This window comes from Salmo salar, chromosome ssa07, assembly GCF_905237065.1.
Source record: "Salmo salar chromosome ssa07, Ssal_v3.1, whole genome shotgun sequence".
NCBI classification, from domain to species: Eukaryota; Metazoa; Chordata; class Actinopteri; order Salmoniformes; family Salmonidae; genus Salmo; species Salmo salar.
Window position 1 is genome coordinate 66,554,786 of NC_059448.1, and position 24,908 is coordinate 66,579,693.

General features: G+C 43.0%; 1 protein-coding gene across 1 annotated transcript in view; it reads left to right on the top strand.

Moving 5' to 3' along the window:
* LOC106596512 (calcium-independent phospholipase A2-gamma) overlaps positions 1–24,908 on the top strand; it is a 32,106-nt gene that overhangs the window by 3,090 nt on the left and 4,108 nt on the right. The window contains 4 exon segments of the mRNA XM_045722538.1: positions 3,072–3,129; positions 3,648–3,842; positions 24,367–24,454; positions 24,457–24,561. Coding sequence (XP_045578494.1) covers positions 3,072–3,129; positions 3,648–3,842; positions 24,367–24,454; positions 24,457–24,561 — 446 coding nt within the window.

Below are 24,908 nucleotides of genomic sequence, written 5' to 3' on the forward strand. Positions count from 1 at the left end.
CTGCTCCGTCTAGTATACTGTCATGTCAGTACCCTGCTGCTCCGTCTAGTATACTGTCATGTCAGTACCCTGCTGCTCCGTCTAGTATACTGTCATGTCAGTACCCTGCTGCTCCGTCTAGGATACTGTCATGTCAGTACCCTGCTGCTCCGTCTAGGATACTGTCATGTCAGTACCCTGCTGCTCCGTCTAGTATACTGTCATGTCAGTACCCTGCTGCTCCGTCTAGTATACTGTCATGTCAGTACCCTGCTGCTCCGTCTAGTATACTGTCATGTCAGTACCCTGCTGCTCCGTCTAGTATACTGTCATGTCAGTACCCTGCTGCTCCGTCTAGGATACTGTCATGTCAGTACCCTGCTGCTCCGTCTAGTATACTGTCATGTCAGTACCCTGCTGCTCCGTCTAGGATACTGTCATGTCAGTACCCTGCTGCTCCGTCTAGGATACTGTCATGTCAGTACCCTGCTGCTCCGTCTAGGATACTGTCATGTCAGTACCCTGCTGCTCCGTCTAGGATACTGTCATGTCAGTACCCTGCTGCTCCGTCTAGTATACTGTCATGTCAGTACCCTGCTGCTCCGTCTAGGATACTGTCATGTCAGTACCCTGCTGCTCCGTCTAGTATACTGTCATGTCAGTACCCTGCTGCTCCGTCTAGGATACTGTCATGTCAGTACCCTGCTGCTCCGTCTAGTATACTGTCATGTCAGTACCCTGCTGCTCCGTCTAGGATACTGTCATGTCAGTACCCTGCTGCTCCGTCTAGGATACTGTCATGTCAGTACCCTGCTGCTCCGTCTAGGATACTGTCATGTCAGTACCCTGCTGCTCCGTCTAGTATACTGTCATGTCAGTACCCTGCTGCTCCGTCTAGTATACTGTCATGTCAGTACCCTGCTGCTCCGTCTAGTATACTGTCATGTCAGTACCCTGCTGCTCCGTCTAGTATACTGTCATGTCAGTACCCTGCTGCTCCGTCTAGTATACTGTCATGTCAGTACCCTGCTGCTCCGTCTAGTATACTGTCATGTCAGTACCCTGCTGCTCCGTCTAGTATACTGTCATGTCAGTACCCTGCTGCTCCGTCTAGTATACTGTCATGTCAGTACCCTGCTGCTCCGTCTAGGATACTGTCATGTCAGTACCCTGCTGCTCCGTCTAGTATACTGTCATGTCAGTACCCTGCTGCTCCGTCTAGTATACTGTCATGTCAGTACCCTGCTGCTCCGTCTAGGATACTGTCATGTCAGTACCCTGCTGCTCCGTCTAGGATACTGTCATGTCAGTACCCTGCTGCTCCGTCTAGTATACTGTCATGTCAGTACCCTGCTGCTCCGTCTAGTATACTGTCATGTCAGTACCCTGCTGCTCCGTCTAGGATACTGTCATGTCAGTACCCTGCTGCTCCGTCTAGTATACTGTCATGTCAGTACCCTGCTGCTCCGTCTAGGATACTGTCATGTCAGTACCCTGCTGCTCCGTCTAGTATACTGTCATGTCAGTACCCTGCTGCTCCGTCTAGGATACTGTCATGTCAGTACCCTGCTGCTCCGTCTAGGATACTGTCATGTCAGTAGCCTGCTGCTCCGTCTAGGATACTGTCATGTCAGTACCCTGCTGCTCCGTCTAGTATACTGTCATGTCAGTACCCTGCTGCTCCGTCTAGGATACTGTCATGTCAGTACCCTGCTGCTCCGTCTAGGATACTGTCATGTCAGTACCCTGCTGCTCCGTCTAGGATACTGTCATGTCAGTACCCTGCTGCTCCGTCTAGGATACTGTCATGTCAGTACCCTGCTGCTCCGTCTAGTATACTGTCATGTCAGTACCCTGCTGCTCCGTCTAGTATACTGTCATGTCAGTACCCTGCTGCTCCGTCTAGTATACTGTCATGTCAGTACCCTGCTGCTCCGTCTAGGATACTGTCATGTCAGTACCCTGCTGCTCCGTCTAGGATACTGTCATGTCAGTACCCTGCTGCTCCGTCTAGGATACTGTCATGTCAGTACCCTGCTGCTCCGTCTAGGATACTGTCATGTCAGTACCCTGCTGCTCCGTCTAGTATACTGTCATGTCAGTACCCTGCTGCTCCGTCTAGGATACTGTCATGTCAGTACCCTGCTGCTCCGTCTAGTATACTGTCATGTCAGTACCCTGCTGCTCCGTCTAGTATACTGTCATGTCAGTACCCTGCTGCTCCGTCTAGGATACTGTCATGTCAGTACCCTGCTGCTCCGTCTAGTATACTGTCATGTCAGTACCCTGCTGCTCCGTCTAGTATACTGTCATGTCAGTACCCTGCTGCTCCGTCTAGGATACTGTCATGTCAGTACCCTGCTGCTCCGTCTAGGATACTGTCATGTCAGTACCCTGCTGCTCCGTCTAGTATACTGTCATGTCAGTACCCTGCTGCTCCGTCTAGGATACTGTCATGTCAGTACCCTGCTGCTCCGTCTAGGATACTGTCATGTCAGTACCCTGCTGCTCCGTCTAGGATACTGTCATGTCAGTACCCTGCTGCTCCGTCTAGGATACTGTCATGTCAGTACCCTGCTGCTCCGTCTAGGATACTGTCATGTCAGTACCCTGCTGCTCCGTCTAGGATACTGTCATGTCAGTACCCTGCTGCTCCGTCTAGTATACTGTCATGTCAGTACCCTGCTGCTCCGTCTAGTATACTGTCATGTCAGTACCCTGCTGCTCCGTCTAGGATACTGTCATGTCAGTACCCTGCTGCTCCGTCTAGGATACTGTCATGTCAGTACCCTGCTGCTCCGTCTAGTATACTGTCATGTCAGTACCCTGCTGCTCCGTCTAGGATACTGTCATGTCAGTACCCTGCTGCTCCGTCTAGTATACTGTCATGTCAGTACCCTGCTGCTCCGTCTAGGATACTGTCATGTCAGTACCCTGCTGCTCCGTCTAGGATACTGTCATGTCAGTACCCTGCTGCTCCGTCTAGGATACTGTCATCTCAGTACCCTGCTGCTCCGTCTAGGATACTGTCATGTCAGTATATAATTTTGTCGGATTTGATAATGAAGTGGTGACTGTTTTGTGTGTAACAGGGAGAGAATGGGAGAAGGCCTCATGGTCGAGACAGCCCGGGATCCAAAATGCCCAAAGGTAAGATTTGATCTATACATCACTTTAAACAACCATATGCTTCCACAGGGAACAAAGACTTAATAAACTCCCTATAGACGGGTTGGCTGACAACGTCACCAAAATGATAGGTACGCATCGATACGGCCGGAAGGCCTGCGTTGTTACGATCCTGGATGGTCAGATAGCAACAAGGACCAGAAGCTGCATGTAGGGAATCCTAGGTTACTCATTTAGTCTCATTGTGTCTTGTTCTTGATAACATGTCTTGTTTTCAGGGGTTTTGACTCATGTCATGTCAATGCTAATATGGATCAAATTCGCTAGCTAGCTAACCAACAACTGTAACGACGCATTTAAGAGACAACAAGTGCTCATTGTGCAAATGTATTTCTGTTTTCAATAAAGATGGGAGGCTAAATATCGTTTATGTTGTTAACAATCTAAGCCAACCTGTCGGTTTTGTTGCTAAACAACCAACCCATCCATTCTCTCATGAACACGTCTTCATTTAGTTCATGCCTCTGTTCCTCCTCCAGGTGTCAGCAGTGAGCACCATAGTGAACAGGGGTCTACCTCTGAAGGCCTATGTGTTCAGGAACTACAGCCTGCTACCAGGGGTCAGGTCCCACTACATAGGAGACTGTAAACACAAGATGTGGCAGGCCATCAGAGCCTCCTCTGCCGCCCCAGGGTACTTCCAGGAGTATACACTGGGAAAAGACCTGCACCAGGTAACCAATTCATCTGTCTCTGGATGTGTAGCTTTAGTACTCTCTCTACCTCAACCCCTCTCAAATCATCTGTCTCTGGATGTGTAGCTTTAGTACTCTCTCTACCTCAACCCCTCTCAATTCATCTGTCTCTGGATGTGTAGCTTTAGTACTCTCTCTACCTCAACCCCTCTCAATTCATCTGTCTCTGGATGTGTAGCTTTAGTACTCTCTCTCTCACCTCAACCCCTCTCAATTCATCTGTCTCTGGATGTGTAGCTTTAGTACTCTCTCTTTCTCTACCTCAACCCCTCTCAATTCATCTGTCTCTGGATGTGTAGCTTTAGTACTCTCTCTACCTCAACCCCTCTCAATTCATCTGTCTCTGGATGTGTAGCTTTAGTACTCTCTCTACCTCAACCCCTCTCAATTCATCTGTCTCTGGATGTGTAGCTTTAGTACTCTCTCTACCTCAACCCCTCTCAATTCATCTGTCTCTGGATGTGTAGCTTTAGTACTCTCTCTACCTCAACCCCTCTCAATTCATCTGTCTCTGGATGTGTAGCTTTAGTACTCTCTCTACCTCAACCCCTCTCAATTCATCTGTCTCTGGATGTGTAGCTTTAGTACTCTCTCTACCTCAACCCCTCTCAAATCATCTGTCTCTGGATGTGTAGCTTTAGTACTCTCTCTCCACCTCAACCCCTCTCAATTCATCTGTCTCTGGATGTGTAGCTTTAGTACTCTCTCTACCTCAACCCCTCTCAATTCATCTGTCTCTGGATGTGTAGCTTTAGTACTCTCTCTACCTCAACCCCTCTCAATTCATCTGTCTCTGGATGTGTAGCTTTAGTACTCTCTCTACCTCAACCCCTCTCAATTCATCTGTCTCTGGATGTGTAGCTTTAGTACTCTCTCTACCTCAACCCCTCTCAATTCATCTGTCTCTGGATGTGTAGCTTTAGTACTCTCTCTACCTCAACCCCTCTCAATTCATCTGTCTCTGGATGTGTAGCTTTAGTACTCTCTCTACCTCAACCCCTCTCAATTCATCTGTCTCTGGATGTGTAGCTTTAGTACTCTCTCTTTCTCTACCTCAACCCCTCTCAATTCATCTGTCTCTGGATGTGTAGCTTTAGTACTCTCTCTACCTCAACACCCTCTCAATTCATCTGTCTCTGGATGTGTAGCTTTAGTACTCTCTCTACCTCAACCCCTCTCAATTCATCTGTCTCTGGATGTGTAGCTTTAGTACTCTCTCTACCTCAACCCCTCTCAATTCATCTGTCTCTGGATGTGTAGCTTTAGTACTCTCTTTTTCTCTAGCTCAACCCCTCTCAATTCATCTGTCTCTGGATGTGTAGCTTTAGTACTCTCTCTACCTCAACCCCTCTCAATTCATCTGTCTCTGTATGTGTAGCTTTAGTACTCTCTCTACCTCAACCCCTCTCAATTCCATTTCAATTCAAATTTAAGGGGCTTCGTGGTCATGGGAAACTTATGTATACATTGCCAAAGCAAGTGAAATAGATAATAAACCAAAGTGAAATGAACAATAAAAAATAAACAGTAAACATTACACTCACAAAAGTTCCAAAAGAATAAAGACATTTGTCTATCTACAGTGTTGTAACGATGTGGAAATAGTTAAAGTACAAAAGGGAAAATAAATAAACATGGGTTGTATTTATGTTTGTTCTTCACTGGTTGACCTTTTCTTGTGGCAACAGGTCACAAATCTTGCTGCTGTGATGTCACACTGTGGTGTTTCACCCAGTAGATATGGGAGTTTATCAAAATTGGATTTGTTTTCTAATTCTTTGTGGGTCTGTGTAATCTGAGGGAAATATGTGTCTCTAATATGGTCATACATTTGGCAGGAGGTTAGGAAGTGCAGCTCAGTTTCCACCTCATTTTGTGGGCAGTGTGCACACAGCCTGTTTCTCTTGAGAGCCACATCTGCCTACGGCGACCTTTCTCAATAGCAAGGCTATGCTCACTGAGTCTGTACATAGTCGAAGCTTTCCTTAAGTTTGGGTCAGTCACAGTGGTCAGGTATTCTGCCACTGTGTACTCTCTGTTTAGGGACAAATAGCATTCTAGTTTGCTCTGTTTTTTTGTTAATTCTTTCCAATGCGTCAAGTAATTATCTTGTTCTCTCATGATTTGGTTGGGTCTAATCCTGTTACTGTCCTGGGGCTCTGTGGGGTCTGATTGTGAACAGAACTCTCACTTCAAACACACACATGAAAGACTGAGCCCCCCGTGATGGAGAAGGGTTCCTGTAGGTGCTGCTGTCTGTAGGGGAATGGGAGGAGACAGAGAATATCTGATGGAGAGCCAACCCTCTGTCAGGTTGTACCTCAACAGCCTGTTTGTTTGTCAGACTTTTCCAGCTAAACAAAATGGTATTTGACCTGTGTAATTTGGATGCCACTCCGTTGACCTGCTTTAGATTTGTTTGGTTGTAGACTGTACACCTGCGTCATAGATCGAAGGCTATTTCCTGGATGTTAGTTTGTTTCAGGAAGTAGGAAATCAGAGCTAACTGCAAAGCAAGCTCTCTTCTCAGAGCCTTAGAATATTCACTGGTTGCCATGGAGATTTCTATCTACCCGACCAAGTGGGTTTGGGCCTCCCTCCATCCCTCCATCTGGGCAGAGCCCTCACACAGCCGTTCTTTAACCTTTACCCAGTGTGAAAGGAGAGGTAGCTGCCTGCCTGCCTGCCCTACAGTCCCTTTGATCAGCCATTCACAATGGAGCACTGCCCTGCCACACACACTCCCATCATTTATTGATATTTAAACACGTACCGCACACACACGCCACAGGGTTAGTCGGTGTGAGATCTGTGTGTGTGTGGAGAGAGATGGATGATTTGGTGACATGCTTTATTTACTGTGTGCCACTGTGTTTTGGCCCTGTTTCCCTCGTTTCAAAAGCTTCACAACAGACCAAAGAGGAGAGTGTAGACTAGAGATGTATTCAAAGTCCGCAGCTCTTGACTCGCCTCTTCAGAGAGCTGCGTTGTTTTGGGACTTTTCTCTGCTGTTCAATGGACATATTTAGTTGTTTTAATGTGCCAGTAATCATTTGAATCCTTAGTTTGTCATGAGACTTGGAGGTTATCTTGGATGAAGCTCCTTTTGATCATTGAACTTCCTGCTTCAACATTCTGATAAGGCTAAGTCCATTTCATGACACAGGGCTTTCATTATCATAATGTCCCTTCAGCTCTCTCTCTTCTCTGACAATGCTACATACCCAGTGGACAGGCCTAACTAATATGCTATTACATAGTCAATAGACTCTTATCACTAATCCCTTTGTGTGTGTGTGTGTGTGTGTGTGTGTGTGTGTGTGTGTGTGTGTGTGTGTGTGTGTGTGTGTGTGTGTGTGTGTGTGTGTGTGTGTGTGTGTGTGTGTGTGTGTGTGTGTGTGTGTGTGTGGATTAAAATGTAAGTAGCAGCTGTAGCTCTTGGCTGAGAAAGCGGTTGACAGCTGAACTCCCTCTGCTCTCAGTCAGTCCGGATGGAGATGCCCGTCCATAATAAATCAGTGTTTTAAAGGGGAATGAAAACACTAGGCTTTAGAACACCAGCTAACTGCTCTGAAATGTACTCAGTCCATGACCTCTGCATGCATTAATAAGATACATTTGCTGGTGTCAAACCATATATGAAAACATGATACATATTTTGAAAGCTGAGAAACAGCCCTTTCAAATGATATGAGAAATTGGCACCACAGCCATCAAATGGTAATCAGTCAAGAAAACACACGTTTCTTTCCCAAACAACTGCCACACAACTTCCTAATGAAGATGGAGAAAAACTTAAGGCATATTGAGTGTTCCGTGTTCTGTAAGGATTGATCATCTGAAATCACAATAGTAATACCTTTTACTGTGAATGAGTTAGACGTTTTAGGGACCAGTGGTATTTTCTAGAATTCTATGGAATGTTCTGTGACATTTTCCTATCTGGATAGTATATTAAGCACATACAGTACCAGTCAAAAGTTTGGACCTACTCATTCAAGGGTTTTTCTTTATTTGGACTATTTTCTACATTGTAGAATAATAGTGAAGACATCAGAACTATAAAATAACACATATGGAATCATGTAGTAACCAAAAAGATTCTTCAAAGTAGCCCTGCTTTGCCTTGATGACTGCTTTGCACACTGAGTCTAAGCTTTCAAAAGGGTCATTATCTAGCTGGCTTGGTTAGCTATCATCATCATTTATTTATTTAACTAGGAAAGTCAGTTAAGAACACATTTTTATTTACAATGATGGCCTACCTCGGCCAAACCCTAACCTGGATGACACTGGGCCAATTATGCGCCGCCCTATGGGACTCCCAATCACGGCCGGTTGTGATACAGCCTGGAATCGAACCAGGGTCTGTAGTGATGCCTCCAGCACTGAGATGCAGTGCCTTAGACCGCTGTGCCACTCAGGAGCCCATAACGGTTAGGCTTCAGGTTTAGGCTAGATTCATTATTGAGATCAACAGGCTAAGCTACTATTTTCAGGAATCATATCGCAGATAAACAGACACCTCCTAATGAGATATCTAGCTATGTAGCTAGCTAATAATTATAGCTAAGGGGATCCTAGCTAGCTTATCTACATTTTACTTGTAAAATATTTCTGTTTATCATAGTTAGTCTTTCATTTTAAGAACAACTACACTGTAGAAAAGTAGCCTACACATTAGTCAAAGCGCTGTCTGGTGATCCAATGATGACAGCGAAGATATTTCATCCAGTGGAGAAGTGCAACTGAAGCACGAAATTAGTCCTTTTACATTCATGATTTGGCGTGAACCCTGACTGAAGCCGAGCAGAATTTACAACAACAATAATTTGAGTCCTGCGCTAATGCGACCACACACTCACACAGGGCCAGTTTTAGCCTTTTGTGGACCTAAGCAAGATTTTAGGGGCCTCCCTCTTGACAGCAGAGAGAAAAACATTTATGTTTTAAAGTAAGTTTTCTGTAATTCTACACATGTTGCCATGGGGTGTAGAGAACATGTTGCTGCTTTAAAGTATGTTTACTGCAGTTCTATACCTGTTGCCAAGGGGAAGAGTTTTTTGTTGTTGCAATTCTACCCATTTTGCAATGGGTTAGAGAGATTGTTTCAGTTTTAAAGCAAATGTCCTGCAATTTTACTTTCTACACATTTTTCCACAACTCATGCCATGTTGATGATATCTGAGTGACTAACAAAATCAATGGGTGCCCCCTGGCGATCAGGGCCCCTGGGTACGTGCCATGCCTGTCCAGTCGGTAATTCGACCATGATTACTACAAGTTTAGATAGCTGGCTAGACTAACTTTAAAATAAAAAAAATTGTTAGTTGACATGGCAAACTGTGACTGACATAAGAAAAGATAAATTGCTGATGCACAACCACATTTATCATCTTGTGTATTCTACTATTCATATCTCAACAGTAAATTGAGACACCGACTGAGTTCCTGTTTTGGGGGTCTGGGGCCCCCTAGTGGCCTGGGACCCTAAACGTCTGCTTATGTTGCCTATGCCCGGAGCCGGCCCTGCACACACACATTGCGGATGGGTGCCACGGTAATGGTCGTAATGTCCAACTCCGTCCCTCCACTCTGTCAGTAATAACATGGACCAGTGCCCTGGGTTGGCATCAGTCCATTGACCCAAGCCAAAGCTCTTAGATTGGCCAAGCAGAATCATCCTAGGAACCTCACAATCAGAGAGTGGTTTATTTATTTGACCTTTATTTAGCCTTGAATAAAGACTTGGGAGTGTCTGTATGGAACCGCTAGACCAACTTTGATTTAACCAAGCAACAACTAAAAAAGGTACATTTCCTGAAGACATTGTGTGTGCTTGCTTCAGCTGTAGTTTTATGGTAGTGGAAGTAGTAGAAGGCTGATGTGTATTTCCAGTGACCACCTGGAGAGAGCAGGCAGGGAGGAGTTGATACTTCTCTGTGCTGTTCTCTACATTCCCCTTGGAGCTGAGTAATGTTCTATTGGCCGTTTGACCCGACATTGTCATTCAGGACTCCAGATTCTCACTCTCCCTCTATTCTTCAACACCACAGATGCCATTTCTCAAAGATCATCTGCCAGACAGAGTTTGACTGAGGCAGTGGAGTTGACCTGTTTCTCACTGTGTCTACCATCCTTACACAGTAAATAAAATCTAAGTTTATTGGTTGCGTACACATAATACCTAGCAATACACACAAACATCCAGAAAAAAATGTAATAATAGTTAGGATGAGCCATCGCTAGAATACAGTATAAAGTGGGTGAAACAGTATGTAAACATTTATTAATGTGACCAGTGTTCAATGACTCTATGTACCAAGGGCAGCAGTCTCTAAGGTGCAGGGTAGAGTACTGGGTGGAGGATGGCTAGTGGTGACTATTTAACAGTCTGATGGCCTGGAGATAGGAGTTTCTAAGTCTCTTGGTTCCAGCTTTGATGCACCTGTACTTTCTCCACCTTCTAGATGTTAGCAGGGTGAACAGGCTGTGGATCGGGTGGCTGAGGTCCTTGATGATCTTCTTGTCCTTCCTGTGACACCGGGTGCTGTAGATGTCCTGGAGGGCAGGAAGTGTGGCCCCGGTTAATGCGTTGCGCTTACCGCACCGCCTGCTACGGTTGTATAGTACTGGTTCTATAGTAGATCCATGGTGAACTAATACACAGTGATCTGGTATATTTAAACATGTAGCTAGTCTGGCTCGGTTGTATAGTACTGCTTCTATAGTAGATCCATGGTGAACTAATACACAGTGATCTGGTATATTTAAACATGTAGCTAGTCTGGCTGGGTTGTATAGTACTGGTTCTATAGTAGATCCATGGTGAACTAATACACAGTGATCTGGTATATTTAAACATGTAGCTAGTCTGGCAAGGTTGTATAGTACTGGTTCTATAGTAGATCCATGGTGAACTAATACACAGTGATCTGGTATATTTAAACATGTAGCTAGTCTGGCTCGGTTGTATAGTACTGGTTCTATAGTAGATCCATGGTGAACTAATACACAGTGATCTGGTATATTTAAACATGTAGCTAGTCTGGCTCGGTTGTATAGTACTGGTTCTATAGTAGATCCATGGTGAACTAATACACAGTGATCTGGTATATTTAAACATGTAGCTAGTCTGGCTCGGTTGTATAGTACTGGTTCTATAGTAGATCCATGGTGAACTAATACACAGTGATCTGGTATATTTAAACATGTAGCTAGTCTGGCTCGGTTGTATAGTACTGGTTCTATAGTAGATCCATGGTGAACTAATACACAGTGATCTGGTATATTTAAACATGTAGCTAGTCTGGCTCGGTTGTATAGTACTGGTTCTATAGTAGATCCATGGTGAACTAATACACAGTGATCTGGTATATTTAAACATGTAGCTAGTCTGGCTCGGTTGTATAGTACTGGTTCTATAGTAGATCCATGGTGAACTAATACACAGTGATCTGGTATATTTAAACATGTAGCTAGTCTGGCTCGGTTGTATAGTACTGGTTCTATAGTAGATCCATGGTGAACTAATACACAGTGATCTGGTATATTTAAACATGTAGCTAGTCTGGCTCGGTTGTATAGTACTGGTTCTATAGTAGATCCATGGTGAACTAATACACAGTGATCTGGTATATTTAAACATGTAGCTAGTCTGGCTCGGTTGTATAGTACTGGTTCTATAGTAGATCCATGGTGAACTAATACACAGTGATCTGGTATATTTAAACATGTAGCTAGTCTGGCTCAGCCATGTGCAGTTTAGTTCACTGGTGTTTGTTTTACTGGCATTAGCATGAATGTTGTTCCGTCATAAATACACTGTGACAGAGAGGATACGTCCCAAATGCCACCCTATTCCCTATATAGTGCACAACCTTTGACCACAGCCCTATAGTAGTGCACTACATAGGGAATAGGGTGCTATTTCTGGGACACCCAGAGTCTAGAGGGGAGATGAGCAGAGCGTGGCTCCCAGTTCGACCTCCCCAGTGTTCATGAGGCAATGGGACAGAAAATGGGATCTCTTCTGCCTCAGCTGAATGCAACATATCCTCTCTCCCATTCCCTGTCATCTGCCCATCTGGACACAGATAAACAATGAGACGAGAGCCAGTACATCCATTTTGTGCTAGTGTTGTGTTAGGATATCATGCATGAAGAGAAGCTGAGAAGCCTCAGTCAGGGACTCTCAGGTTGGATTTAAATGAGCAGGTGTGTTTGTTATAGCTAGCTAAATGACCTGCTGTTATGGGGATTTAAATGAGCAGGTTTGTTTGTTATAGCTAGCTAAATGACCTGCTGTTATGGGGATTTAAATGAGCAGGTTTGTTTGTTATAGCTAGCTAAATGACCTGCTGCTGTTATGGGGATTTAAATGAGCAGGTTTGTTTGTTATAGCTAGCTAAATGACCTGCTGCTGTTATGGGGATTTAAATGAGCAGGTTTGTTTGTTATAGCTAGCTAAATGACCTGCTGTTATGGGGATTTTGTCACGTTGCGCCAATTCGAATCTGGTATTAGGATATAAACAAACCATGCAACTTAGTTTTGCAATGATTTATTTAATTCATAAATAGAATGATAGTACAAATGGAAAATATGATGTTCGTATATATATATATATACGGTCTCACTGTGACACCACGCAGGGCAAACAGAGAAGAGAGCGTCACATCCTATTGTTCTCTCTTATATACTATGACAGAGATAGTTCCCGCTCAATGCTGGCCTGTCAGGGCGAGGATGAGCGTGGTTTAAACTTGCTCATCCTAACGTCGGCGTGCAGGCAGGTCCCAGCCTAGTGACGCACTTCCTGTCGCCGGGTGTAGTTCTTGTCTTCAGCAGTTGACTTATCCGTAGTTTCTATACTTAATATTGTAGCATAGCTTCCCCGGTATATTATATAGGTTATGCAAACAAATAGCCAGTTCAACCCTAACAATTTAAATGAGCAGGTTTGTTTGTTATAGCTAGCTAAATGACCTGCTGCTGTTATGGGGATTTAAATGAGCAGGTTGGTTTGTTATAGCTAGCTAAATGACCTACTGCTGTTATGGGGATTTAAATGAGCGGGTTTGTTTGTTATAGCTAGCTAAATGACCTGCTGCTGTTATGGGGATTTAAATGAGCAGGTTTGTTTGTTATAGCTAGCTAAATGACCTACTGCTGTTATGGGGATTTAAATGAGCAGGTTTGTTTGTTATAGCTAGCTAAATGACCTGCTGCTGTTATGGGGATTTAAATGAGCAGGTTTGTTTGTTATAGCTAGCTAAATGACCTGCTGCTGTTATGGGGATTTAAATGAGCAGGTTTGTTTGTTATAGCTAGCTAAATGACCTACTGCTGTTATGGGGATTTAAATGAGCGGGTTTGTTTGTTATAGCTAGCTAAATGACCTGCTGTTATGGGGATTTAAATGAGCAGGCTTGTTTGTTATAGCTAGCTAAATGACCTGCTGTTATGGGGATTTAAATGAGCAGGTTTGTTTGTTATAGCTAGCTAAATGACCTGCTGCTGTTATGGGGATTTAAATGAGCAGGTTTGTTTGTTATAGCTAGCTAAATGACCTGCTGTTATGGGGATTTAAATGAGCAGGTTTGTTTGTTATAGCTAGCTAAATGACCTACTGTTATGGGGATTTAAAAGAGCAGGTTTGCTTGTTATAGCTAGCTAAATGACCTGCTGCTGTTATGGGGATTTAAATGAGCAGGTTTGTTTGTTATAGCTAGCTAAATGACCTACTGCTGTTATGGGGATTTAAATGAGCAGGTTTGTTTGTTATAGCTAGCTAAATTACCTGCTGTTATGGGGATTTAAATGAGCAGGTTTGTTTGTTATAGCTAGCTAAATGACCTACTGCTGTTATGGGGATTTAAATGAGCAGGTTTGTTTGTTATAGCTAGCTAAATGACCTGCTGCTGTTATGGGGATTTAAATGAGCAGGTTTGTTTGTTATAGCTAGCTAAATGACCTGCTGTTATGGGGATTTAAATGAGCAGGTGTGTTTGTTATAGCTAGCTAAATGACCTGCTGCTGTTATGGGGATTTAAATGAGCAGGTTTGTTTGTTATAGCTAGCTAAATGACCTGCTGCTGTTATGGGGATTTAAATGAGCAGGTTTGTTTGTTATAGCTAGCTAAATGACCTGCTGTTGTTATGGGGATTTCAATCCAAGCTCATGGCCATATTATCTTACTTGTGAAATTATGACATTGCCTTTTTCTTTGTATACGTAAACTAAAATTCCAATTTTCCTTGTTGAAAAGCAATGACAACATGAGAATTTAATTGTTTTTTTTTTGTTTACTTCCTGACTCCAACACAGATATAGGCCAAGAATGTTGACTTGTTGTGATTGGAAAAAGGTATATAGTGATTGGAAGGTTGACCCTCATTAAGGCTATGTGACCATAGAGGTCAGGGAATAGAACCAGCTGGCGTAATGAAATACTGTGGCGAGGAGACCTTTGGATCAACACTCACTACCAGGACTATTATAGGGGGAGTGGTTGGCTCAGTCATGAAGAAAATAGACAAGCATATTCCTAGCATTGTTTATTTGAATAATACTAACAAGTATAATGGGGAACAGGATGCCTAAGCAGTTATTTTAGTGTTTAGTGTCAATAGTGTTTTGGTCATTTGTGGGCTATGGAGAAGGACTGTGAGATTCAGGTGAAAGTTTCATCTACAGTGGTAATTAACTGTGATGTTAAGGTGTGGCCAGGTTCCAACCACACTGTGGCTTTATCTCTCTGTGAGAAGCTGGAAAGGATTCCCAAATTAGCCCAATCACTAGGTGACCAACGTACGAGAAAATCATTGACCTTTTATAATACTAATAATAGCCCAGGAACTCCAGATTAAAATGGGCTATCTAGCTAAATCTGGTGCAGTGGCATGTTGTACATGGCCCTTGACAAATAAACAAATAAATAAATAAACAGGAAGGGCCCAATGCTGTGTTCTCTCTCTGTAGCTGTGTGTGGATGGATCTATACTCAGTCAATATTAACCTTCTCTCAGACTTCCTAGACATTCAGACCTCCTCTGTTTGCTCTACCATGCCAACTCTCCCTTGTCAACATATTTTTCTCATTTCTCTCTTTTTCTCATTTCTCTCTTTCTCTCTATCTCTCTCTCGTGTGTTGTAATTGGTTCACAGCCTACTCCAATCCAGTTAAAGAGGGCTCTGTCCCTGTCTGTCTTACTGAGAAACAGAGGATTCCCAGGACCATTGATCAGGTCCTCATGTGTAATTGGGGCTTTCCTCTCAGCAGTTTACCCTCTTCTCCTCAGCTGGAGTCATTGCAAGACAATTGGATCAGCCGTTAAAAGGGTTTTGGTGATAAGTTAATATGACCTTTTTGACAGGTTGTCCTTGCAAAGCAGAATATGTTCTCACTTGTATAAATAACGTTATTTTTTTATTTTTTTGTCTTGTATATGTTTTCTTTGTCTTGTATATCATTTGAAAATGACAGTTTCCTGTCTGTACTTCCTGGTAATAATTGTAAGGTGCCCACATGGATAGATAGAGATATCTTTATATATGTGCCATTATGGTGTCTGTGAGTGCACAGGCAGCGCCATCGAGGCCATCTCCATTTTGAAGCAGTCCATTTTCTTCTACTACTTCTATGATTTAGCTAACAAACTGAAAGTGTCCACACCTCATGAGTATAATTCATTCGCTGATCCCTCCTGATGACCCAGATGGAATCATGTGATCCTTCCTTAACCCATAGGAAGTCCCACCCAGACTTCTTTAAAATTGTGGAAGCCCGCAATGGCCATGCCAACACGAGTTTTATCCATCTAGAGTCCTCTAACTCTAAGGTACCAGAACAAAGCTTGGTTGTTATTTTGACAGAGGCACTGAACAGCACTGTACTGTGGTTCTATAGAACTTCCTTCACAGCTTGTGTGCTAGTTACCTTGTTACCTTCAGCATGTTAGTTTGCCAGGGACATACTGTATCATGATAACATAAAGACCAGTGATCTGGTCATACTGTACCAGGGACATACTGTATCATGATAATATAAAGACCAGTGATCTGGTCACACTGTACCAGGCCCAGGGACATACTGTATCATGATAACATAAAGACCAGTGATCTGGTCACACTGTACCAGGGACATACTGTATCATGATAATATAAAGACCAGTGATCTGGTCACACTGTACCAGGGACATACTGTATCATGATAACATAAAGACCAGTGATCTGGTCACACTGTACCAGGGCCAGGGCATACTGTACACATACTCATGATAACATAAAGACCAGTGATCTGGTCACACTGTACCAGGGACATACTGTATCATGATAACATAAAGACCAGTGATCTGGTCACACTGTACCAGGGACATACTGTATCATGATAACATAAAGACCAGTGATCTGGTCACACTGTACCAGGGACATACTGTATCATGATAACATAAAGACCAGTGATCTGGTCACACTGTACCAGGGACATACTGTATCATGATAACATAAAGACCAGTGATCTGGTCACACTGTACCAGGGACATACTGTATCATGATAACATAAAGACCAGTGATCTGGTCACACTGTACCAGGGTCCAGGGACATACTGTATCATGATAACATAAAGACCAGTGATCTGGTCACACTGTACCAGGGCATACTGTACCAGGGACATACTGTATCATGATAACATAAAGACCAGTGATCTGGTCACACTGTACCAGGGACATACTGTATCATGATAACATAAAGACCAGTGATCTGGTCACACTGTACCAGGGACATACTGTATCATGATAACATAAAGACCAGTGATCTGGTCACACTGTACCAGGGACATACTGTATCATGATAACATAAAGACCAGTGATCTGGTCACACTGTACCAGGGTCATACTGTACCAGGGACATACTGTATCATGATAACATAAAGACCAGTGATCTGGTCATACTGTACCAGGGACATACTGTATCATGATAACATAAAGACCAGTGATCTGGTCACACTGTACCAGGGACATACTGTATCATGATAACATAAAGACCAGTGATCTGGTCACACTGTACCAGGGACATACTGTACCAGGGACATACTGTATCATGATAACATAAAGACCAGGGATCTGGTCACACTGTACCAGGGACATACTGTATCATGATAACATAAAGACCAGTGATCTGGTCACACTGTACCAGGGACATACTGTATCATGATAACATAAAGACCAGTGATCTGGTCACACTGTACCAGGGACATACTGTATCATGATAACATAAAGACCAGTGATCTGGTCACACTGTACCAGGGTCATACTGTACCAGGGACATACTGTATCATGATAACATAAAGACCAGTGATCTGGTCACACTGTACCAGGGTCATACTGTACCAGGGACATACTGTATCATGATAACATAAAGACCAGTGATCTGGTCACACTGTACCAGGGACATACTGTATCATGATAACATAAAGACCAGTGATCTGGTCACACTGTACCAGGGACATACTGTATCATGATAATATAAAGACCAGGGATCTGGTCACACTGTACCAGGGTCATACTGTATCATGATAACATAAAGACCAGTGATCTGGTCATACTGTACCAGGGACATACTGTATCATGATAACATAAAGACCAGTGATCTGGTCACACTGTACCAGGGACATACTGTACCAGGGACATACTGTATCATGATAATATAAAGACCAGTGATCTGGTCACACTGTACCAGGGACATACTGTACCAGGGACATACTGTATCATGATAATATAAAGACCAGGGATCTGGTCATACTGTACCAGGGACATACTGTATCATGATAACATAAAGACCAGTGATCTGGTCACACTGTACCAGGGACATACTGTACCAGGGACATACTGTATCATGATAACATAAAGACCAGTGATCTGGTCACACTGTACCAGGGTCATACTGTACCAGGGACATACTGTATCATGATAATATAAAGACCAGTGATCTGGTCACACTGTACCAGGGACATACTGTATCATGATAACATAAAGACCAGGGATCTGGTCACACTGTACCAGGGACATACTGTATCATGATAATATAAAGACCAGTGATCTGGTCACACTGTACCAGCTGTACCAGGGACATACTGTATCATGATAACATAAAGACCAGTGATCTGGTCACACTGTACCAGGGACATACTGTACCAGGGACATACTGTATCATGATAATATAAAGACCAGTGATCTGGTCACACTGTACCAGGGACATACTGTATCATGATAACATAAAGACCAGTGATCTGGTCACACTGTACCAGGGACATACTGTATCATGATAACATAAAGACCAGTGATCTGGTCACACTGTACCAGGGACATACTGTATCATGATAACATAAAGACCAGTGATCTGGTCATACTGTACCAGGGACATACTGTATCATGATAACATAAAGACCAGTGATCTGGTCACACTGTACCAGGGTCACACTGTACCAGGGACATACTGTATCATGATAACATAAAGACCAGTGATCTGGTCACACTGTACCAGGGACATACTGTATCATGATAACATAAAGACCAGTGATCTGGTCACACTGTACCAGGGTCATACTGTACCAGGGACATACTGTATCATGATAACATAAAGACCAGGGATCTGGTCACACTGTACCAGGGACATACTGTATCATGATAACATAAAGACCAGTGATCTGGTCACACTGTACCAGGGTCATACTGTACCAGGGACATACTGTATCATGATAACATAAAGACCAGTGATCTGGTCACACTGTACCAGGGACATACTGTATCATGATAACATAAAGACCAGTGATCTGGTCACACTGTACCAGGGACATACTGTATCATGATAACATAAAGACCAGTGATCTGGTCACACTGTACCAGGGTCATACTGTACCAGGGACATACTGTATCATGATAACATAAAGACCAGTGATCTGGTCACACTGTACCAGGGACATACTGTATCATGATAACATAAAGACCAGTGATCTGGTCACACTGTACCAGGGACATACTGTATCATGATAACATAAAGACCAGTGATCTGGTCATACTGTACCAGGGACATACTGTATCATGATAACATAAAGACCAGTGATCTGGTCACACTGTACCAGGGACATACTGTATCATGATAATATAAAGACCAGTGATCTGGTCACACTGTACCAGGGACATACTGTATCATGATAACATAAAGACCAGTGATCTGGTCACACTGTACCAGGGACATACTGTATCATGATAATATAAAGACCAGTGATCTGGTCACACTGTACCAGGGACATACTGTATCATGATAACATAAAGACCAGTGATCTGGTCACACTGTACCAGGGACATACTGTACCAGGGTCATACTGTATCATGATAACATAAAGACCAGTGATCTGGTCACACTGTACCAGGGACATACTGTATCATGATAACATAAAGACCAGTGATCTGGTCACACTGTACCAGGGACATACTGTACCAGGGACATACTGTATCATGATAACATAAAGACCAGGGATCTGGTCACACTGTACCAGGGTCATACTGTATCATGATAACATAAAGACCAGTGATCTGGTCACAGTTTAAATGCAAACAGGCAAGGTTTTATTTGGCTAGTTTAGTGTTTAATCATGAGGCCTGCAGCGAAGTGTCAAGACGCATTAAGGTGCCATGAAATCTCTGCTTAGTCACGATGATGCACAACAGGAGAATCACTTTGGCTTGTTGGTTAACAGGTCTCAAGAGCCTGAGGAACAACAAATAATCACCTAATTAAAAACAACAGTTAGCACTGAGAATTGTCTTGTAATATGTTCACTATCACTGTTGACTGACATTTCCTCTAGATTGAAAGCCCAAATAGTGACACTTTCATGCCAGTCAGGGCCCACTTCCTTATTCCAATTCCTGGAGTGTTTTTAGAAGAGGCAGTGCTGGATATAACGCCATGGCAACACTGGAGACTCATTGTGTTGTTTCTCTTTAGTGTCTCTGTAGTGAGAAGCCAGTGAGGTTGTTGAGAGAGAGGCTTAGCCCAGGGAGCTGTTGTAGCTCCGACCCCCACAGAGTGGAAATGACCTTTGACCTGCAGTCAGCAGGAGTCAAGGCCTTATTGTGAGCCACACTCTCTCCCACAGTTCACCATGAGTAGATCATTGTTTTAGCAGTTTAATCCTATCCAAACAGCCCAGTTTGAAAACCCTTCACCCAGACTGCATTCCAAATTACACCCTATTCCCTATGTAGTGCATTACTTATTACCAGGGCCCATAGGGCTCTCAGAAGTAGTGCACTATATAGGAAATAGGGTGCCATTTTGGACGCATACTTAGTGGATGAAGTCCCAGAGTAAGTGGACTTGGAGAGGGTAGCTAAGAGAGAGGGAAGAAATAAGTAAAAAGACTAAACCTGGCCTTGCCAAGACAAGGTCACTGCTCAGCTAGTGTCTGGAGCACACAGAGTAGCCTGACACACACACTCTCAAGTAAGTGTGTGTGTGTGTGTGTGTGTCTGTGTGTCTGTGAGTGAGAGAGAGCCCTTACTTAGCCTCTGTCTGGCTAATCTTGTCTGTCTGCAGCCGCTGACATTCACAACTGCTTCTGGAAATGAGACGTGAATAATTAATTGTACCGTCTCAAAGCCTCTTTATACTGTGGAGCACCGACTCTGTTGAGGTGATTGTACAACATTGAGGTAATTGAGCTATCCTACCCTGTATGTGTAATACACTTGTTGTTTCCCTTTTGTTGGCCTGGTCAGAAAGACATTTCTACCATACGTTTAACTCCTTGTTATTCAGACCACTATCACCCTACAGGCAAGCAGACTCTATTCATCTCTGGGGTGTATTCGACTGTGTACCACTTCTCACCAGCCCTGGAGGGGTCGCTAGGAACGTGTTTCCACAAGCCTGGTGGGCCAGTAGAACAGCCTCGTAGTCCCAGGTCAGGCAGCTTAAACAGGCCTGGTGTTTAGATGCAGAGCAGCATTATCAGGGCCTGGGGGTTTCATACAGACCTGGTGTTTAGAAGCAGAGCAGCATTGATCAGGGCCTGGGGCGTTTCATTAAACAGGCCTGGTGTTTAGATGCAGAGCAGCATTGATCAGGGCCTGGGGCGTTTCATTAAACAGACCTGGTGTTTAGAAGCAGAGCAGCATTGATCAGGGCCTGGGGCGTTTCATTAAACAGACCTGGTGTTTAGAAGCAGAGCAGCATTGATCAGGGCCTGGGGCGTTTCATTAAACAGACCTGGTGTTTAGAAGCAGAGCAGCATTGATCAGGGCCTGGGGCGTTTCATTAAACAGACCTGGTGTTTAGATACAGAGCAGCATTGATCAGGGCCTGGGGCGTTTCATTAAACAGACCTGGTGTTTAGATACAGAGCAGCATTGATCAGGGCCTGGGGCGTTTCATTAAACAGACCTGGTGTTTAGATACAGAGCAGCATTGATCAGGGCCTGGGGCGTTTCATTAAACCTTGACCTCACATGACTCTGGAAACGAGCTGCTGGAGGACTGCTGACAAGGAGAGGAGACACACACATTCTCTATCACTCAGTAACTCCAGGTATACCTCAGGGTAATTGGCGCACTTCAAGGCAGCTGTGGAAGCTGTATTCTGGTCACTCCTCCCCCTGAAGACATGCTTGATGCTAAACCTATTTTTCACATCTTCTAGCGTGCGCTGGTTTGTAATGATGCATGCTTGTCTATTGGAGTCATAAAGACACATTATGTACTAGGACATGGTGATGATTTACTATGTTCTACCTCAGACATTATGTACTAGGACATGGTGGTGATTTACTATGTTCTACCTCAGACATTATGTACTAGGACATGGTGGTGATTTACTATGTTCTACCTCAGACATTATGTACTAGGACATGGTGATGATTTACTATGTTCTACCTCAGACATTATGTACTAGGACATGGTGATGATTTACTATGTTCTACCTCAGACATTATGTACTAGGACATGGTGATTTACTATGTTCTACCTCAGACATTATGTACTAGGACATGGTGGTGATTTACTATGTTCTACCTCAGACATTATGTACTAGGACATGGTGATTTACTATGTTCTACCTCAGACATTATGTACTAGGACATGGTGATGATTTACTATGTTCTACCTCAGACATTATGTACTAGGACATGGTGATTTACTATGTTCTACCTCAGACATTATGTACTAGGACATGGTGATTTACTATGTTCTACCTCAGACATTATGTACTAGGACATGGTGGTGATTTACTATGTTCTACCTCAGACATTATGTACTAGGACATGGTGATTTACTATGTTCTACCTCAGACATTATGTACTAGGACATGGTGGTGATTTACTATGTTCTACCTCAGACATTATGTACTAGGACATGGTGGTGATTTACTATGTTCTACCTCAGACATTATGTACTAGGACATGGTGATTTACTATGTTCTACCTCAGACATTATGTACTAGGACATGGTGGTGATTTACTATGTTCTACCTCAGACATTATGTACTAGGACATGGTGGTGATTTACTATGTTCTACCTCAGACATTATGTACTAGGACATGGTGATGATTTACTATGTTCTACCTCAGACATTATGTACTAGGACATGGTGATGATTTACTATGTTCTACCTCAGACATTATGTACTAGGACATGGTGATTTACTATGTTCTACCTCAGACATTATGTACTAGGACATGGTGGTGATTTACTATGTTCTACCTCAGACATTATGTACTAGGACATGGTGATTTACTATGTTCTACCTCAGACATTATGTACTAGGACATGGTGATGATTTACTATGTTCTACCTCAGACATTATGTACTAGGACATGGTGATGATTTACTATGTTTCTACCTCAGACATTATGTACTAGGACATGGTGATTTACTATGTTCTACCTCAGACATTATGTACTAGGACATGGTGATTTACTATGTTCTACCTCAGACATTATGTACTAGGACATGGTGATTTACTATGTTCTACCTCAGACATTATGTACTAGGACATGGTGATTTACTATGTTCTACCTCAGACATTATGTACTAGGACATGGTGATGATTTACTATGTTCTACCTCAGACATTATGTACTAGGACATGGTGGTGATTTACTATGTTCTACCTCAGACATTATGTACTAGGACATGGTGGTGATTTACTATGTTCTACCTCAGACATTATGTACTAGGACATGGTGATGATTTACTATGTTCTACCTCAGACATTATGTACTAGGACATGGTGGTGATTTACTATGTTCTACCTCAGACATTATGTACTAGGACATGGTGGTGATTTACTATGTTCTACCTCAGACATTATGTACTAGGACATGGTGATGATTTACTATGTTCTACCTCAGACATTATGTACTAGGACATGGTGGTGATTTACTATGTTCTACCTCAGACATTATGTACTAGGACATGGTGGTGATTTACTATGTTCTACCTCAGACATTATGTACTAGGACATGGTGATTTACTATGTTCTACCTCAGACATTATGTACTAGGACATGGTGATTTACTATGTTCTACCTCAGACATTATGTACTAGGACATGGTGGTGATTTACTATGTTCTACCTCAGACATTATGTACTAGGACATGGTGATGATTTACTATGTTCTACCTCAGACATTATGTACTAGGACATGGTGATGATTTACTATGTTCTACCTCAGACATTATGTACTAGGACATGGTGATGATTTACTATGTTCTACCTCAGACATTATGTACTAGGACATGGTGGTGATTTACTATGTTCTACCTCAGACATTATGTACTAGGACATGGTGGTGATTTACTATGTTCTACCTCAGACATTATGTACTAGGACATGGTGGTGATTTACTATGTTCTACCTCAGACATTATGTACTAGGACATGGTGGTGATTTACTATGTTCTACCTCAGACATTATGTACTAGGACATGGTGGTGATTTACTATGTTCTACCTCAGACATTATGTACTAGGACATGGTGGTGATTTACTATGTTCTACCTCAGACATTATGTACTAGGACATGGTGATTTACTATGTTCTACCTCAATATTATTAGACATTTACCAGTACATTTACCAAGCTTAATGTCATGTACCTTTTACATACAAGATAAGAATGCAGACATAAACATTAAATCAAATCAGATTGTATTGGTCACATTAGCAGATGTTATTGCAGGTGTAGCTAAATGCTTGTGTTCCTAGCTTCAATAGTGCAGTAATATCTAACAATAAACACAAACCTAAAAGTAAAATAATGTAATTAAGGAATATATAAATATTAGGAATGAGCAATGTCGGAGTGGCATAGACTAAAATACAATAGAATCTAGTATATACATATGAGATGAGTAAAGCAGTATGTAAACAGTTTAACAACATAGCGGTCTGTCTAAAGTCCTTGTGGTATTTTCTAAAGTCAGATTGTCTCTGTGTTTCCAGGATGGTGGTCTCCTCATCAACAACCCCACAGCGTTGGCCATCCATGAGTGTAAGCTGCTGTGGCCCAACACCCCAGTGCAGTGTGTTGTCTCCTGGGTGCGGGTCGCTATGAGACCGTCAACAAGAACAACACCACCTCCACCAGTCTCAAAGCCAAGATCACCAACGTCATCAGCAGTGCTACAGACACAGAGGGTGGGTCACACAGAGGACCATGGAGTGTGTGTGGTGTGTGTAGTTGGTGTGTGTATAGTTTGTCCACTGTCCACATCTGTCCTTTGACAGGGATGAAACCACATTAGGTTATTTCTAACATCAGATTAAAGTCAGCCAACCAGTCAGCCAGCCAGTCAGCGCATCAGTCAGTCAGTCAGTCAGTCAGTCAGTCAGAGACGTGCTTCACTAAAACAGACACTGCATGTAGTTGGATGTCAATTGTTTTCTGTGAATCTCATTAAGTGAATCATTCGCTGCATGTAGTCCCTGTTAGGGGTTGGAAGACCATTGTTTTGTCTCATGCTGTATTTCAGTCACTCCTTCAA